At 49.7% G+C, this 17961-nt stretch overlaps 1 protein-coding gene and 1 long non-coding RNA gene across 3 annotated transcripts in view; both read right to left on the bottom strand.

Moving 5' to 3' along the window:
• Nucleotides 1-6788, bottom strand: part of LOC144938546 (syndecan-2-B-like) — a 36377-nt gene extending 29589 nt beyond the window's left edge. Inside the window, exon 1 of one of the 2 annotated variants that reach the window (XM_078866468.1) lies at nt 6287-6788. In XM_078866468.1, coding sequence (XP_078722594.1) covers nt 6287-6355 — 69 coding nt within the window. In that variant the 5' untranslated portion in view covers nt 6356-6788. The remainder of the gene's footprint in view (nt 1-6286) is intronic. The other variant, XM_078866467.1, reaches the window with a different exon arrangement.
• A 4150-nt stretch (nt 6789-10938) lies between these two features.
• LOC144938631 (uncharacterized) lies at nt 10939-17907 on the bottom strand. The gene is made up of 3 exons (XR_013637863.1): nt 17815-17907; nt 13453-13554; nt 10939-11009 (listed from the first exon to the last, which is right to left on the bottom strand). It is a non-coding gene; the product is annotated as an uncharacterized LOC144938631 (long non-coding RNA).
• Between the last annotated feature and the right edge of the window lie 54 nt (nt 17908-17961).

Raw genomic sequence — 17961 nt, 5'->3', positions numbered from 1 at the left:
AGAGCCACAGTGAACCGCATTACTCTTTTTTCAGGAGGGTCCTGCAACTGGGTAATGATTTTAAGATGTTTTCAGCCACTCTACAATGAGTCATTATTATACAAGTGGGAGGGGATCCGAGGAAACCACATGTCACGCAGCTGAAGGAAAAAAACCCACGAGTGTAAGGTGGAAACGCTCTATCCCCATACAAATAGAAACAGATGGCGATCAGCCCACTTGCTGTCCTGCCTTCTGCTCCTTGAGACCCTGGTTTAATCATGGGGGATGCTGAATCACTTTCTCAACCCAGGATCTCAGCTGTAGTCAGCTCAGGGTGTCAGGTGGCGAAACGTTAACTTCCTCGCCTGGTGTGCAGGAGGTCGTGGGTTCGATCCCGACCCTGACGCCTACCGTATATTTTGAGTTTGCGTGTCTCTCTCTCATCATAATCACGGTGGCTAGGAGATGTTGACCACCTCGCCTGGTATACAGGAGGTCGTGGGATCGATCCTGACCCCGACGCCTGCTGCTGTATATTTGGCTGTGTCGGGTGGTCGCGGGTTTAACGACACACTTATATGTACGCAATCTAACCTAAAAAAAACTCTTACGACTATTGATCGCGGAAGCCTGCTACTTGTTAACCTGCATATTTGGAGTTTGCGGTGTCTCTCTCCCCGTGGCTGCATGGATTTTTTCCTCCAGGGTCCTCCGGTGTTTCCCTCCACGTGAAGCATCGAGATCGCGCGTTTACGAGTATTTGGCTGCTATACATATCCACGTGCTGATAGGTCACTTCGCTGAGCTATCATCTGAATGGCGAGGCCGCTTCTCAAAAAGAGCTCCATAGCTCAGTGGGGGGGGGGGCCTTGTCACCTGAGCCATCAATCCCAACAACAACAACTCGTGAGACGCATTCTATTCAAATCAAGTAACAAATGGGGCTTCTACCAGACGCCCATGGCCATTTGAATATGCTCGCATTCCTATTGACCGCAGGCGCGCACCGTGAATGTGAACAGACCTGCAAGCGAACAACAACAACAACAACACGTACCACCCGTTGTTGTTGTGGTGGTTCGTAGTCGGATTGATTCACAGCCCTCGGGACAACCCACTGTTGACCGAGGGTGTCGCCTGACCATACTTCACCACAACGGTCAGTGAAAGTTGTTGGAGAGGTATGCGGTGGGTGGTGTGGGGGTGGGAGGCATGGCTCCGGTAGGGATATCGCACGCGTCACAGAGGCTAGCCGTGGCCGGGAATCGAACTCGGGTGGGAGGGTCCACACCCCCCCCCACCCCGTTCGTCAGAGTAACAACGACCAGCTTAACTTTCGATTTAAAGCTTTCGTGACTGCAGGGATTCATCTTCTTGGTTCTTTCGGTAAAGTCACGTAGAAGGGAAGTAATAAAATAATAAAAATAACTTTATTATGTGTTATTTTATTATTTGTATTTTTATTATTTTATTATTTCTATTCTACGTGACTTTACCGAAAGAACCAAGAAAACGACCAGCTTACACAGGAAGCTTACGAACCAACACAAAGCCAAAGGTCCCCCGTGTAGCCTTCACCGACTGTTGGGGGCAAGTGCTGTGAGCGAGTATCAGCGCCTATGAAGGCCGGAACTGTGGCGCACGAGGGGGTGGGTGGCCAGCACCACGCCCGGCCACCTTTGTCTCCCCAGTGGCGATGCTTACGCACTGCACCAGGTACTCAATTGAAGCCGACGACCTAGGGGGGGCCCAGGGCCGGTGGAGATAATCGTCACCGGTGTTGGCCGTGAGCGGGAATCGAACTCGGCTCGCCAGGTTCGTGGTGCAGCGCGCTAACCGCTACATCACCGCTCCCCACACACAATCACACGACACACATGCAGAGCCGTGTTACCAATCCACTGCTGGATGAAGGCCTCCCCCACACACACGTACAGTCGCGAGGATTATTTGACCATACTTCACCGTGCCGGTCAGTGCGGGTTAGCGAAAGCGCGGAGCACAGGCGCAGAAGCATAGAAGTACAGGACAACAAATTAAAATTTGCTGTGCTGTCCAGATTATAGCAACGCAAAGTTCGATACAGCACATTACTGTAACAACCTGTTTGTGATTGCCAGTCCACCATTCTAAGTGCTATCCAGGCTCACATTCTTGTTGAGCTTATAACATCTATTGAGATGGGATCAATTCCAGGTGATTTGGCCATTAAGCAAAACAAATCTACGACGCCAGGGTAGAGAGATGTTAACTCCCTCGCTTGGTACGCAGAAGGTCGTAGATTCGATCCCGACCCTGACGCCTGCTGCTGTATATTTGGAGTTTGCGTGTTTCTCATTTGTGGCAAGGTCGCTTCTGAAAAATAGTTACAAACTTCATTGGCCCTTAGCTGCTGAAATAAAAACAGGTTATGTTTCATACGGGAATGGAATATTGACTCTTAACTTAATTGAAACAGGGTTATGTGTGGCGCAAATGTTACGGTTGTAATGGTGAATATTCTAATGAGTAGGGTTCGTGCAAAGTGGGTTGTGTTGGAGATATTGTTAGTGGTCGATATATGGCGAGTGTCAGATTTACTGCTGTGATTGGGGTTAGTGTTATGATGTTAGGACTACTAATAGGGGTTTTTCCCCTTTTTTCTGGCAACAAAGCCTTTTGGCGTCATCTGGTCGAGCACCATATGAGACTAGGCTCTAAGAAAAGCTGTCTCTGGTGTGGACCAATCAGTTTCAAGGACAATGCATAAATTATCAGTGTTGTTGTTTTTTGTTTGCATTTGACTGCAAGTATTGTGGTTAATGTAAACATGATTCCTTGCAAAAGGTGTCAGTTTTGTTGCCAGAAAAAAAGGGGAAAACCCCGTATTAGTATATTTTGGTACTAGCAAAGGAGGCATCATGATGTTTGGACCAGTAACTATTATAGCGGTGGCAGAGATGCGTGGCCTCAGTGTGCACCTAGCCTGGCACAAGCGCCGTTGTAACGTCACCGTCGGTTAGGGGTGAATGGCAGTTGTTGATGGTGATGAATGTGGTGATAGTAATGGCGATGAAGATGGTCTTGGCGATGAAGATGATAGTGGTGGTGAAGAAATGGGATACTTATGATGGCGACGGTGGTGATTATGGCGGTAATGAAAATTACGATGTGGATGTTGGCAATAGGATGAGGGTGGCCATGACATTCATGGTAGTGGCAATAAGTTCGATATTATTGTTATTGCGAGTGACAGCTCCTGTTACAACTGTGTAGGTTAGTCAGGGCTGATCTTTCACGTCAGTCGGGAGGGTTGATGATATTAGCGATGTCACTATTATTGGCGCTGATATTACCACTCCACACAGGGCCTGTGACCACGTGTTTGAAACTGTGTTAGAGGTACGGCCGGGATTTGAGTCGATGATGAAGTTGATGTGAATGATGACGTTGACATTTGGTTCAAGATAAAGCCAGAGTCGTGTGCGATGTTGATAATTGTGATGATGGAATTAGGTTAAAGGTGAGACACATTTATTGGGTTGTGGAATTTCCTACCGTCGGATATTCGTTTAACCGAGAATGCGGATACAATTAAGTCTCATCTGCAAACTACATCTTTTCAAGTCAGTTCATTCAATTTGGCGTCTTTGTCTCTCTTGGCCGTATTCTCATTCTTACAATGCGCCTTGAGACATTCGTGGAACGCGCCTTTCGTGTAAATAAACAAAATCATATTGATGGTGATGACGTTGAAACGAGGCTTGCCCATCGCCACATAAATAACATCTTGTTGTGACAGCTCTCTCGCTGGCTCAGCAGTTCCACTGCTGGATGATTTTTTCCCTCCCGAGGACGACCGCTCGTGTTGCGATCGAAACGTCGTGATGTTTTTTTTTTCGTTTTTTTTTATTTTCCCACCCACATGACTTTACCAAAATAACCAAAGAGTACGAGGCTTAAGATGTAACGTCCATGCAGCTTGGGTGTATCTTGGTAACGGCGTTGGATGGCGACATGGGGATGAAGGCAGCGAGTTAAAGAAGGCCACGCGTTTCGAGTGCCGCCAAGCGTCACATTCCAACCCTCATTTTCGCACAGACTTCTAAACACATTCCTCCCTCGCCCTGCCTCCCTCCCTCTCTCTCTCTCGGGGTGCGTGAGGCCGCCACAGCAGCAGGAGGAGGAGGCGGCGGCTTCTATAGACGAGAGCAGAACGCAGAACGCGGCCGGCGATGGGCCATTGTACCACTGGCGCCTGTGGCAGCCGAGGGCTTTTTTGTGCGAGAGAAGAGGAGGGGGGAGGAGGGGAGGGGTGGGGGGTGCAGGGTCGCGCTCCTTTTTTCCCCCCCGAACCAGAATTTGTGGCGTTTTTTTCTCTTCTCTCTTCTCAACTACCTCCTCCCTCCCCTCTCATCCCACCCCTCTCACCCCCACCCGACTCAACCCCCCACCCCTCCACCAACCAACCAACACTGCCTCCATTCAACTCCATTTGCCGACTCTTGCAAGTGTGTACGGAGTGATGGTTTGCGGTGATTATGATGATGGTGAGAGGTAGTGATGATGATGATGATCATCATAGTTGTGGTGGTGACAGAGTGAAGTTGATTATGATGACAGTGAAGGTAGTGATGATGAAGATTGATGATGGTGGTAATGATGATGAGAGATGATTGTGAAAATTAATATGATTCTGTCTTGAAAGTGCTGGTGATGGTGATGATGATAGTAGTGATTGTGGCAACGCTGGTGGTGATGCCGATGTGTATGTATGTTGCGGTGAAGATGACGACGATGGCGATGCTGATTTATAACCATGATGTCATCGATTGTTCGCCGTTCTGATATGGATGCTGCTAGACATGAAGCTGAATATGATGATGATGCACGTCATGCTCTAGCTACAAAGCTATATATATACACAATTGCCAAAAGCCCCTTCTAAATCCGAAATTGAAATCCCAGTAATGTAACAACAGCTGCCACCTTTCTATAAATGTTTAAACTATTCGCGCCGCTTCTTCGTGACCACATGAGACGCACACAGAATGTTGTTGACTTTCACAACACAAACATGCAAACTTTAGGCAGTACAGCGCGCTAACCACTGGCCCACCGCTCCATTCTCGATCTCATGTTGTGAATACAAAACAGACATGTCGCGCTAACTAACGTAAGGCCAATTTGTCTCGCCGACTCAAGACAAACACGCAAAGTGTGTTTAAATCAAGTTTGGGGTGATGGTGATGGTAGTTGTAGTGATGACAGTGAAGTTGATTATGATGATGATGACTCCAGTGAAGGCAGTGATGATGAAGATTGATGGTGGTGGTGTGTGATGGTAGTGGTGTGGTAATGATGAGGATAATGATAGGGGCGATTGTGGGAATTCGTATGATTCTGTCTTGAAAGTGGCGATCGTGGTGATGATGGTAGTAGTAGTGGTGGTGATTGTGGCGAAACTGCTGGTGATGCTGATGAGGTTTCGCGCTACTTGGTGATCATCAGCAGTCGCACGACCTTATCAACAACACTGAACGAATGCCGCTGGTCTAGCAGCTTGTTACTGCTCCGAGCAATTCTGTCCACAGCGCTCAGCGTCAGCGCAATGCAACTCAAGACAACAACGTGAAGCCATACTTGAGAAACACACACACCACCATCACACACCACCACCATCACTTACACACCATCACACACATCATCACACACACCAACACACACACACACCATCAAACACACCACCACTATCACACACATCACACACATACCATCACACACACCACCACCATCGTACACACCATCACCACACACACCATGACCACACACAGGTGTGACACACACGTGTGACACACACACACCATGGCCACACACACCATGACTACACACACACCATGGCCACACACACCATGACTACACACACACCATGGCCACACAGGTGTGACACACACCATGGCCACACAGGTGTGACACACACACACAGCTGTGACACACACACAGCTGTGACACACACACAGCTGTGACACACACACAGCTGTGACACACACACACACAAAGTGTGACACACACACACAAAGTGTGACACAAACACAGGTGTGACACACACACGTGTGACACACACACACAAACGTGTGACACACACACGCGTGACACACACACGCGTGACACACACACAAACAGGTGACACACACAGAGTGTGACACACACATACAGGTGACACACACAAAGTGTGACACACAAAGTGTGACACACACACATGACACACACACAAAGTGTGACACACACACATGACACACACACAAAGTGTGACACACACACTTACCGACTGGAAGAGCAGAGAGAAGGCGACAATAGCGAAAGTCAATCGACGTGAAGATGATGAGGTCCTCATGGCTGCTACTGCTGCTGCTTTCACGCGACGACGATGTCTTCTTACTGCTGCTGCCGATGATGATGTCGATGATGATGTCGATGACCAAGTACGAGGAGGAGAGGTCCGTACGGACGATCTCTACTCAAGTCGAGACTCGTGGAGTCGCGCGAAATTCCCCACAACTCTCTCCTCGCTCCTCGCTGGCGACTTCTGCTGCTGATGATGCTGCTGCTGCTGATGATGATTCTATCGCTGCTGCTGCGGCTGATGCTGCTGCTGCTTCGATCGCTCGTGTTGGATCCGGTTCTACCAGATCCGGGTGTTGGGTGCTTCCTGCTGCTGCTCAAAAGAAAGACTGCGAAAGAAAGAAAATAATTAAAGAACTTTGACCACCACCCCCCACCACTCTACAAACTCGGTGCGACACATAAATAAGTTGCTCAGCAGCGCCCCGAGTCGCCTAGGGGCAGCGTCTCCCCACCTCCTCCTCCCCCCTGCCGATTCAACGCAGAAGATCCCCCGTAGATTCGCGATCTTCCACCGCAGCTCGCGGTTCATCCCTTGCAAGTTGCAACCGCGACCCGCTGCGCGAAGCCGTGGACAGCGGGAGACGCGGGCGATGGCTGATGGTGCGCATAATGGGACATTAGGAATACATCAACACGTATCCGGTAGTAGGCGGTGGTGGTGCGACCGTGCGGTCATCCAGGACAGAGGCCGTAACAACGTCGGAACGATGCCAATGACACGATGCACAACTATACGATGGAGACATCGCGGCGACGACGATGATGATGATGAAGGTGCACCACTCTGCTACTCGTAACGCGGTGATCTGCTGGCTTGCTAACCGCCTCAATGTGACATTGTCGACTTTGCTCTGCGTGGACATCATCAGCCGGCGTACGACACAGACGATGAAGCAGACAGAGATGTGTCACCCTCCCTGCCACTCGGCACGGTCAAGCAGCAGCAGCAGCAGCAACAGCCTCCTCCATGCAGTCTCCAACCCCGCATTGCCTCCCATCGCTCTGAGCCTCTCTGTTTACGCGGTGATAAAGAAGGGCCATTGCCCGAAACGTCGCTTGTTGCGTATATTTAAAAATAATTTTTTTTAAAGCCACGGTGTTTCATTGACGAATGCGTTGAGATTTGTTCTAGATTTGAAGCTTTCGTGACTGCAAAGATTCATACTCTTAGGTTTTTTCGGTAAAGTCACGTAGGTAAAAATAAATAAATAAAATAAGAAAAATTATATAAATAAAATAAATCACTAAATAATTATTATTATTTTATTTCTATTATTATTTATATTATTTTTATTATTTCTTTTTCTTGACTTTACCGAAAAAACCTAAGAGTTTCAGATTTGTTGTTAATCGTACTGAGTTTGTGCGTCACTGACAACGCAGCAGCAGCAGCAGTCACCGATATTGACGCAGTTTAGTTCGGGTGTCAAGTTGAGTTTGTTTGAGGTTGAGAACTCCAGAGACCAGGTTATCATCGAGTCTCAATTGCAAGGGGTGGCCTGGGTCGCTTAATTGACATTTGAACGTCTGTGGGGAAAAATAGCTGCATAGCTCATCGGATTCCTCCGGGGTTAAAACGTATTCTGATTCTGACACAAGAAACACAAATAATGTAACGTAGGGCAGTGAAGCCGGACTTTATCGTCGTGATAATCGTCAATGTCATCGATTACCCTCGCGATTATCGGTTCGATTACTCGACTAAGCGGACAACCCGAGATTTATGATCATCATTATCAGCCATGGTCAATCCGCTGCTGGGTGGATGGCTCTGCAGATCGCCCCGACCTCTGACATTCGTGCGATGTGCCGATCAACGGAGCCACCCTGAATTCATCGCTCCATCTCCTCCACAGCTGTCCCCTCGAGCCCGTTCCGTTCTTTGGCTGTGACTCCTTCACCAGCCTCCACCACGAGCCATCATCAGCATCCCTTCTCTTCATCACAACATCTCCCACTCAAATCTAACTTCTCGCATCTGTAAACATGCGCGCGTTATCCAATCGACGTTCCTCTTTAACGCTACATTGTAGTTCTAAACCAACAATAAAGACGGCAACTGTTGAACAAGTTTCTGTCTAAATCATTATTTGGAAAACAAATATTTACAATCCACTGATGGATCAACGTCCCCCCCCCCCTCCCCGAAGCCATGTAGATCATGGTTTGTTTGTTTGACCATACTTCACCACTCTGGCCGGTGTAGGTTTGTGAAGTGGTTTAGATACTAATTCTCTACTGGTGTCATAGGGGCCGTCCATAAATGACGTCACGCACCTAGGGGGGGGGGGTCAGACAATTGTGACGATGTGTGACGAGGGGGGGTTTGGGAAATGTGACATCACATCAAAATGCGCAACTTTAAATAAATATAGACAACACGTTCTACTTAATTAAATATACTTTTTAATGAACGTTTTCTCCTACAACATCAGAGTGCAGCGTCACTTTAAATACGCACTACAATGACAATAGTTTAAAGCGATTTGAGGCATGTTTTATTGGGGTGGGGGGCAAAGCTTTGTGACATCATATTTGAGGGGGGTCTGACTTTTTGTGACGCCGTGTGACGAAGGGGGGTGGGGGTCAAAAATCGTCCAAAATCGCGTGACGTCATTTATGGACGGCCCCATAACCGTGGCGCAGAACCGAACTCAGACCGCCGACTTCACTGGCTGCCGACTACGCCGTCTGTAGCTGATGACAGTGTTCACATTTGTCCAGAGTACACGGAGCAAGCGCGCCCTTGACTCACAGAGGAGACGGGGAGATGAAATCGGCTCGTGCACACGTGCTGAACGGAGCGTTCCAACCGCAGTAGATTTCCCTGATTGTCCTTCAACCCGAGTTCCGAGTCCCACTCCCGGTCGCCGTCAGTGACGAATATCTGAACCGGTGCCCGGCCTTCCCTCCCATGGGGTCGACTCAGCCTTAAATGATGACTGTACCCGAATGGTGCGATGTTGTTAAAGAAAAACGTCAGTAGTAATAGGTGTTTACCCTTTCAACTGGTACAAAAACTGACACCTTTATACAAGGCATCATGTTTGCAATAACCACAACACAAGCAGTCAAAATGCAAACAAAAAGAAACAACTCTGATGATAATGATATGCACTGTCCTTGAAGTTGATTGGTCCACACCTGAGACAGCTTTTCTTAGAGCCTAGTCTCCATTGGTGTTGGACCAGATGACGCCAAAAGACGTACAACTCAAAAACAGCGCACTATCAGAGTATTGAGAGCTCGAGGTAAAGCATTTACACTATGAGACCTCTTTTTTGTACCAGTTGTTTTTGTTTAGTTTTTGTACCAGTTGAAAGGGTAAAACCCTATTACTATATTTTGCCACTGGTAAAGGAGATGTCTCATAGTGTAAAAACATCAGTACTGGGGAGAGACAAAGGCCGTGGTGCTGCCCACCCACCCCCTCGTGTGCCACCGTGCCTGCACGCCCATCACAGGTGGCCGCTTACTCACTTGACAGCACTTGCCCCAACAGTTGGTTAAGGCTACACTGTAGTAGGGGCTTCTTTGTCTTTGTTAGATTGAGACGAGGCCATGGCGTTGGCAGCTGGCCTGCATCCAGCAGTGGAACTCACACGAATCTCTAAACAACGTTGACAGGAGAGCGTCATGACATCTTGGGATTCATGCCATCCTCGATTGTCCCTGTAAAGCGATGGGTTTATTGTGGGTTTTTTATGACACGTTAATGACATTGTAATAAAATTTCATTGCTTTTATTACGACATCTTTATGAAAGTCTCATGTATGTTTATATTACTAACAAAAATCTGATGCCATTAAACTGGTATAGACTCTGAAACGGCTTCCGATCAGTAATTAAACGATGATAGTCCCGAGTCAGAAGCAAGGACCTTCAAAGATACGATCATAAATACCGAATATGATTGATTTAATAAGCCACTCCGGAAAGTAAGACGCACCTAACACTTGTGCACGGTAATAGGTTTTTACCCTTTCAACTGGTACAAAACTGACACCTTTATACAAGGCATCATGTTTTCAATAACCACAACACAAGAAGCCAAAATGCAAACAAAAAGAAACAACAACAAAAAGAAACAACTCTTGTTTGCATTTTGACTGCTTGTGTTGTGGTTATTGCAAACATGATGCCTTGTATAAAGGTGTCAGTTTTTGTACCAGTTGAAAGGGTAAAAACTTATTACTATATTTTGCCACTGGTAAAGGAGGTCTCATAGTGTACTTGTGCACGGTGTCAATAAAGTTATACAAACGTGTTCACACACACACACACACGGCTACCGGATTATAAGACGCACCTCAAAACTTTGTTTTAAAATCCAGGGGCTCAAGTGCGTCTTGTAATTCCGGAGAATGCATCACAGTAATACGTAAATAAATTTCAGCCAATCTCAATCCACTGCTGGACGAAGGCATCGCCGCCCCGTGTCGGTCACTGTGAGTGTCTGACTACACTTCATCAACCTCTGGTGAAGGACCCGAGGACGATACTTGCCGACGATCCGAGCCGCGAACCGGGGCCGGGGTAGATCGCGCGGCGCGCTAACCGGAGCGCCACCGCTCCGACACCAACAAAGGTTGCCCTTCTTCGATTCGCTTCGTGTGTGTGCGTGCGTGTCTCGATCTGAAAGCTGCAATGACAATTCCTCTGTTGACATACACACAGGCACGCGCGCGCGGGGTGCGTTCATACGTTTCCAGGTCACTTGTAATGCAAGCGCCAGGATATATGAACAGATTTAATGTTGGGAGCAAATGTGTAATTTGTTACGATGCAAACGCGCATGTGTGTTAATCATTAACATGGCTGTAGCTTACGAGAGCCGCGTTCCCATTTGTCACATTCCATCGAGTGTAGGGCTATGTCTCTCTTTCTCTCTCTGTGTGTCTCGGTGTCTGGGTCTGTGCGCGCGCGCGCGTGTGTGTGTACGTCAGTGTACGGCTCTGTGTCTGTCCCTTGTATGTGTCTGGGATTGTGTGCGTGTGGTAGTGTGTGTGGCTGTGCGTATGTTGCTGGTGTAGCGGTTAGCGCGCTGGGCTATGAACCTGGCGACAACGGGTTCGATTCTCGCTCACGGCCAACACCGGTGACGATTATCTGAACCGGTCCTGGGCCTCCCCTAGGTAGACTCAGCCTTAAATGAGTACCTGGTGCGGTGTGTAAACGTCGCCACCGGGGAGACAAAGGCGACCGGGCGTGGTGCCGGTCATCCCACCCGCGGACGTGCTATGCCGGCCTTCATAGGTGCTCGCGAACAGCACTTGCCCCAACAGTATAAGCCTATAAGGGGGATCTTTGTCTTTGTCTCGCTGTGTCCCTCTGTAATTGTCAGTGTCTGCCCGTATCCCTCTCCGTGTGTCTCCATATGTGTATCTATCTCTCTCCGTTATGCATGCATGCAAGAAGTTATTTGTACTTAAACATCTCTCTGGCCAACAGCCGTGTCAACGCTCAGCGAGACAAGACCACACGCGCTATAACATGTGCAGCATGGCAGCGTGTACTTAAACACCTGTCCCAAAATACGACGTCTCTATTCATAGCCGCGGCTCCGTGAGCACGTGCTGCACCTATAGAGGAATGTCCGACTGCATTTGGGGGGGCCAGCGTGCAAGGTGGCGCTCAGCTCACACAGGACACAGGCACGGTTCGAGTCCGACTACGACCAGCGGCTTTTATTCTTGACCTCGAGTGCGGGGGGGGGGGTGGGGGTGCGATACGTGGCCAGATTTGTGTTGTTGTTGTTGTTGTCGATGGTTACATAATCGGAAACACAAATTAAGCACTTTGTTTCATCAAGCCCCTGTGTATTTATTCACGTTGTACACTTGTTTTGTTAACGGTTGAGGGGTGCGAGGCTGCGGTGAAGGTGAAGAACCGCTGCTGGCTGTCAAACAACGTGGCTCGCGCGGTTTGTTGCTGGTCGTTTGACTGCGGTCTCTCACAGTCGCCGCACGTGACCGCATTGTCCCGAGTGACGTCATGTCGACGTGTCATGTCCCGGCAAGACGCGAAGATTATCCCCCCCCACAGAACAGCTCAATTAACAAAGGGGTCGTCCCGGTAAAACCGGGACAGGTTTCTCAAGTTGCAAGCGTATTGTTGTTGAACCAGGTGAGAAGTCTAAAGAGACCAGGATAGAGTCCTCATTTGCAAGAGTGACCTGGGGCATGAGTCTGCCAGTGGGGGGAGGGGGGTGATTGCTGTGTATAAAGTCGTCCCCGTTGAGTTATTTGCGGGGTAATTGTCAATTGGAATTTTTTTGAAATTTGGCAAAAAGTGGCAACTCCACCATCAGTCGGGGAATTCCTACGCGGCAGTGAAGTGTGAAACTGCAACAGCAATCCCTCCGGCTCATCGAGTCCCCTGCCTTCATCTAGCAGCGGAGAGATCGTGGCTGGCGTTGATGAATGACGCATCGGTGTACTGGGGGTAAGGCTTTGCCGCGGTGGTTCGCGGCTGTGTCGCGCGTTCTCCTCGACTGAGTTCGATTCCCGAACGCGACTAACATCAGTGGCGAGCGGTGGTAATCTGAACCGGTCCAAATCCCTCCTCCCCCTTCCCACCGTTCACCAAACTCGCACTGACCAGTTCGGTGAAGTATGGTCAAACAAGCCCCATGAACGAAGCCCTCGTCCAACGGTGGATTCGTCAACTTTTATTTATCCGGTAAATCTTCTTGGTTATTTCGGTAAAGTCACGTAGAAGGGAGGTAATAAAATAATAAAAATAAAACATAATAAAATTATTCTCACAACGTTTCGGCCACAACGCAAGCAGCCGTCCTCAGGTGAAGTCCAGGTCTCCCCGACAGACCTGGTCTTCACCTGAGGACGGCTGCTTGCCGAAACGTCGTGAGAATTATTTTTAATTTTTATTATTTTATTACCTCCCTTCTACGTGACTTTACCGAAAGAACCAAGAAGATGATTCCCTGCAGTCACGAAAGCTTTAAATCGAAATTTATCCGGTAAATCTTCCCCGGATGGTCCTGCGTTTGAGATGCTTGGGCCAATTCCATGAACACGGAGTGTTTGTTCAGCTGTGGTTTACGAATGCATGGCGTTGGATACCCCCTCGTGTGTGCTGGGGCTTTCTCCACGTTCTCCGCTGTCCTGCCACGTGAAGTACAAAACATTCGGTGGTGGAATCCATCCCAGTGCAGCAACAAGTTCCTGAAACACACACACAAAAAACCCCACCACCCATTCTCTTGAGACTCATTAAGACTTTCCACTGAAAATTAATGCATACAGGTGAGCTCACTGTTGTAGTGATTTTGGTCACCAACTCGAACTGAATGTTGGAATCGCAGTTTTCATCAAACACATTCATCATCAGCCACGATCGATCCGCTGCTGAATAAGGTCTCCCCGAAGCCGTTGGTGTCACCTGACCTCGACATCGCCTCCTTGCTTCTGACCCCTACCGTAGGGGGCAATTTGATGCGCGGTGAAAGGTTAAAGCGCAGCCCTGCAAGTGCATGGTCACGCCACTGTTTGCGGAAGGGTCTCTAGAAATCCCGTCGAGGAGGAAGCCGAAGAGCTTCACAGCTCATCGGATTTCTCGAGTCTAAAAACAACGATTCTGATTCTTGGTTATATTCCACCACGTTTGGTCGAGGCGTCATGGAAGAGGGAGGTTGGAGCTCCCACATTTGACCCCACCGCACGCGGCGGCCTGTCGATCGACCAACTGCGGCTGGAGACCGGCTCGGGGGGGGGGCGGGTGAGGGGCGTGCCCCGTTGTGTCAACCGGCACCAGTTGTAGCTGCAGTGCAGACAAGTCTGGCTGTCGCCTGATGAAGCTGGTTGTAATTACTGGCGAAACGTCGTACTCGGATTGTAAATGCTGTGGATTTGCTCTCCAACACACCAGTGTTGCTGTACTAGTAACGAATTGGCCACGCTCTGTTTACGTGACAAACCTTACTAATTGTCTATGTCGGGTGGTGGCGGGTTTAACGACACATTTTCGCGATCTTGTAAAAAAAACAATGCTCTGGACAGCGTCACTGATTGCATCCATTGGTGCTGGGCAGGCCTTCGCTAAATTGTGGGTAGCTTGCGACATCTCGTGGCCACGGTGCAACATTGATGTTGAACTACAATTATACATCGAGATGGATGAGCCAGACGATCGCGTCTGGAGTAGCGGGAGTGGTGAATCGCTGTGATGATGATGATGATGCCTCCGTCATATAGAGGGCGCTGTGGGTATCTATGTGAATGTGTGGTTCTGTGTGTGTATCGATAGATCTCTATGTGAGTCTATGGGTCTCTGTGTGAGTGGTTCTGCGTGTGAATCTGTAGGTATGTGTGAGACGATGGGTCTCTGCGTCACTCTATGGATCTCTATGTGAGTCTATGGGTCTCTGTGTGAGTGGTTCTGCGTGTGAATCTGTAGGTCATCGACGGCGTGGTGTATTCCGCAAATATGCCCGACTGTGAGGGCGGGCACAAGCCGGCGTGAGTAGGTTAAACGTTGAGTTTTATAAGGGCACCACGGGGTGACTAGCCCCTCCCCACCCAGCCCCACCCCTCCCACCCCCCACCCAGCCCCACCCTCCCCACCCTCCCCTCTCCACCCAGCCCTACCCCTCCCATTTTTGGATGCACGACGGACGGACGGGCACAATAATCCCCTGTGGGCTGGTGGAAACAGGAGGTTCCTACCAGTATAAAAACCGCCTGCACGTCCCCCTCTCGTGACTCGCACCCATGCGGGGAAGTCGATCCCAGGCCTCGACCCTTCGCACCGAACCCCCGGCCCGCTGTTGCTGCTGCTGTTGCTGCTGCTGTTGTTCATGCTGTTGCTGCTGCTGTTGTTCATGCTGTTGCTGCTGTTGATGCTGCTTGCTGCTGCTGTTGTTCATGCTGTTGCTGCTGTTGCTGCTGCTGATGTTGTTCATGCTGTTGCTGCTGTTGATGCTGCTTGCTGCTGCTGTTGCTGCTACTGTTGCTGTTGCTGCTGTTGCTGCTACTGTTGCTGCTGTTGCTGTTTCCGCGGAGTTTTTTTATTCCCCCTTGGCACAGTTCGCCTTGTTTGCTCAAACGGACCCATCCAATTTGGGCCACCAATTAAACTTTAGCGATAGCATTTGGGGGCAGGAGAACGGTGACCTCACCACCGAGGTCACGGCGTCTGCTGTAGAGACGGCGCGCCGGGTGGGTGGGGAGATATACGGGGGGAGGAGCGGTGGCGCAGTGATTAGCGCACTCGTGCTGTTAACTCGGCGTCAATTGGGGTTGATTCCTACCTCCGGTTACCATGAGTGGCGAGTGAAAGGATGCCAGGGGCGCGACTGAGGATATATCTTCCAGGAGGCACTGAAGCAACTCACGACACTCACATTTTCACACTTACACCAATACTCACACACACACACCAAACTCACACACACCAAAACTCACACACACACACACACACACCAAACTCACACACACACACACCAAACTCTCACACACACACCAAACTCACACACACACCAAAACTCACACACACACAAAACTCACACACACACACCAAAACTCACACACCCCAAACTCACACACACCAAACTCACACACACACCAAACTCACACACACACCAAACTCACATACTCACACCAAACTCACACACACACACCAAAACTCATACACCAAAACTCACACACACCAAAACTCACACACATCCAAAACTCACACTCACCAAAACTCACACTTAAACTAAAACTCACACACACCAAACTCACACACACACACCAAAACTCACACTTACACCAAAACTCACACCAAAACTCACAAACCAAACTCACACACAGACACCAAACTCACACACACGCACACCAAAACCACACCAAAACTCACAAACCAAACTCACACACAGACACCAAACTCACACACACGCACACCAAAACCCACACCAAAATATACAACCGCCGTTCGCAACCAAGCACGGGTGACGTCACCACGACGATTGTGCCAGGCTGGGTGCATCTTGAAGCCACGTGGAGTGTTCAAGGCTCGCTGTTGGCAGGAGGTCACGTGATAGACCCAGGGACCATGATCGCTGCGGTGGCGAGGTGCTACCTATCTCGGACGGTGTCAAGGAGGTCATGGGTTCGATCCGGACCATGACGCCTGCTGTATATTCGAAGTTTGCGGTGTCTCTCTCCCTGTGGTCGCGTGGATTTTTCTCCGGGTCCCCCAGTTTTTCCCCCCTCCACATTTAGAATCAGCAACACGCGTTTAGAGTCATTGGCTGCTGTACATTTCCACGTGATAAGCCACTTCGCTGGACTATCACTTGTGGCCAGGGTCGCTTCTGAAAAAGAGCTAAGCAGCTCAGTGGGCGCTTACCTGTTAAAATAAAAGTTAATAGTTTAGAGAGAATGTACACACCTACACACAGGTACACCAAAGCTCACGCTCACTCCAAAACTCGCGTGCTACTGTTGCGGCTGCTCCTCTTTCTGTGTCTCGATGTCATGCGTTCTTGCAAGAGGTCCAATTAATCAATCAGCCGCTCCAGGTCACAGGACCAACAGCAAACCGGGCCAGCAAACTCGACGTCGCTAGGCTGTGTGAAACATGACGCGTGGAAGCGTGGCGTTTCTCGCTCTCAAACACTCCCTCACCCTCTCTCTCCCCTCTCACGTTCTCCCTTATCCTTCTCCGTGCACTCTCCCCCATCTCCCCGTCGCACACATCCCTAACCCTGAACCTCCTTCCCCCTCCACACACACACCGACACACACACCCACACATACACACTCACACACACGTACACACCCACACGTACACACACATACACACACACCCACACACCCATACGTACACACACACACACCCACACACACCCACACACACGCACACACACTCACACCCACACACCCACACATACACACACACTCACACCCACCTATACACACCCACACACACACCCACACACCCACACACTCACCCACTCATATACACACCCACACACTCACACACACACTCACACACACCCACACATACACACCCATCCACCCACACACACTCACACCCACACACACACACACCCACACACACCCACACTCACACCCACACACTCACACACACCCACACATACACACTCATACACACCCACACCCACACACCCACACACACTCACACACACACACACCCACACCCCCACTCACACTCACACATACACACTCACACACACCCACACACATATCCACACACACACACACTCACACCCACACACACACACCCACACACATACTCCCCCACACACACACTCACACACACCCACCCACACACACACCCACTCACACATACTCATCCACACCCACACACTCACACACACACCCACACACCCACACATACACACCCACACATACACACCCACACACACTCACACATACTCACCCACACCCACACACCCACACACACTCACACATACTCACCCACACACACCCGCCGCCTCCTCTCTCCACGATCGCCGCGGTAACAACTCACAACACTGGGCACGGACGAGGGCGCCACTTACAAGTTGCCAGGGATGGTCCGGGGGGTGAGAGGGGGGCAGGGGGGGGGAGGAGGAGGGGGCAGAG

This window comes from Lampetra fluviatilis, chromosome 22 (genome assembly GCF_964198595.1).
Source record: "Lampetra fluviatilis chromosome 22, kcLamFluv1.1, whole genome shotgun sequence".
Taxonomy (NCBI): Eukaryota; Metazoa; Chordata; class Hyperoartia; order Petromyzontiformes; family Petromyzontidae; genus Lampetra; species Lampetra fluviatilis.
This window is presented reverse-complemented; position numbering and strand designations above follow the sequence as displayed.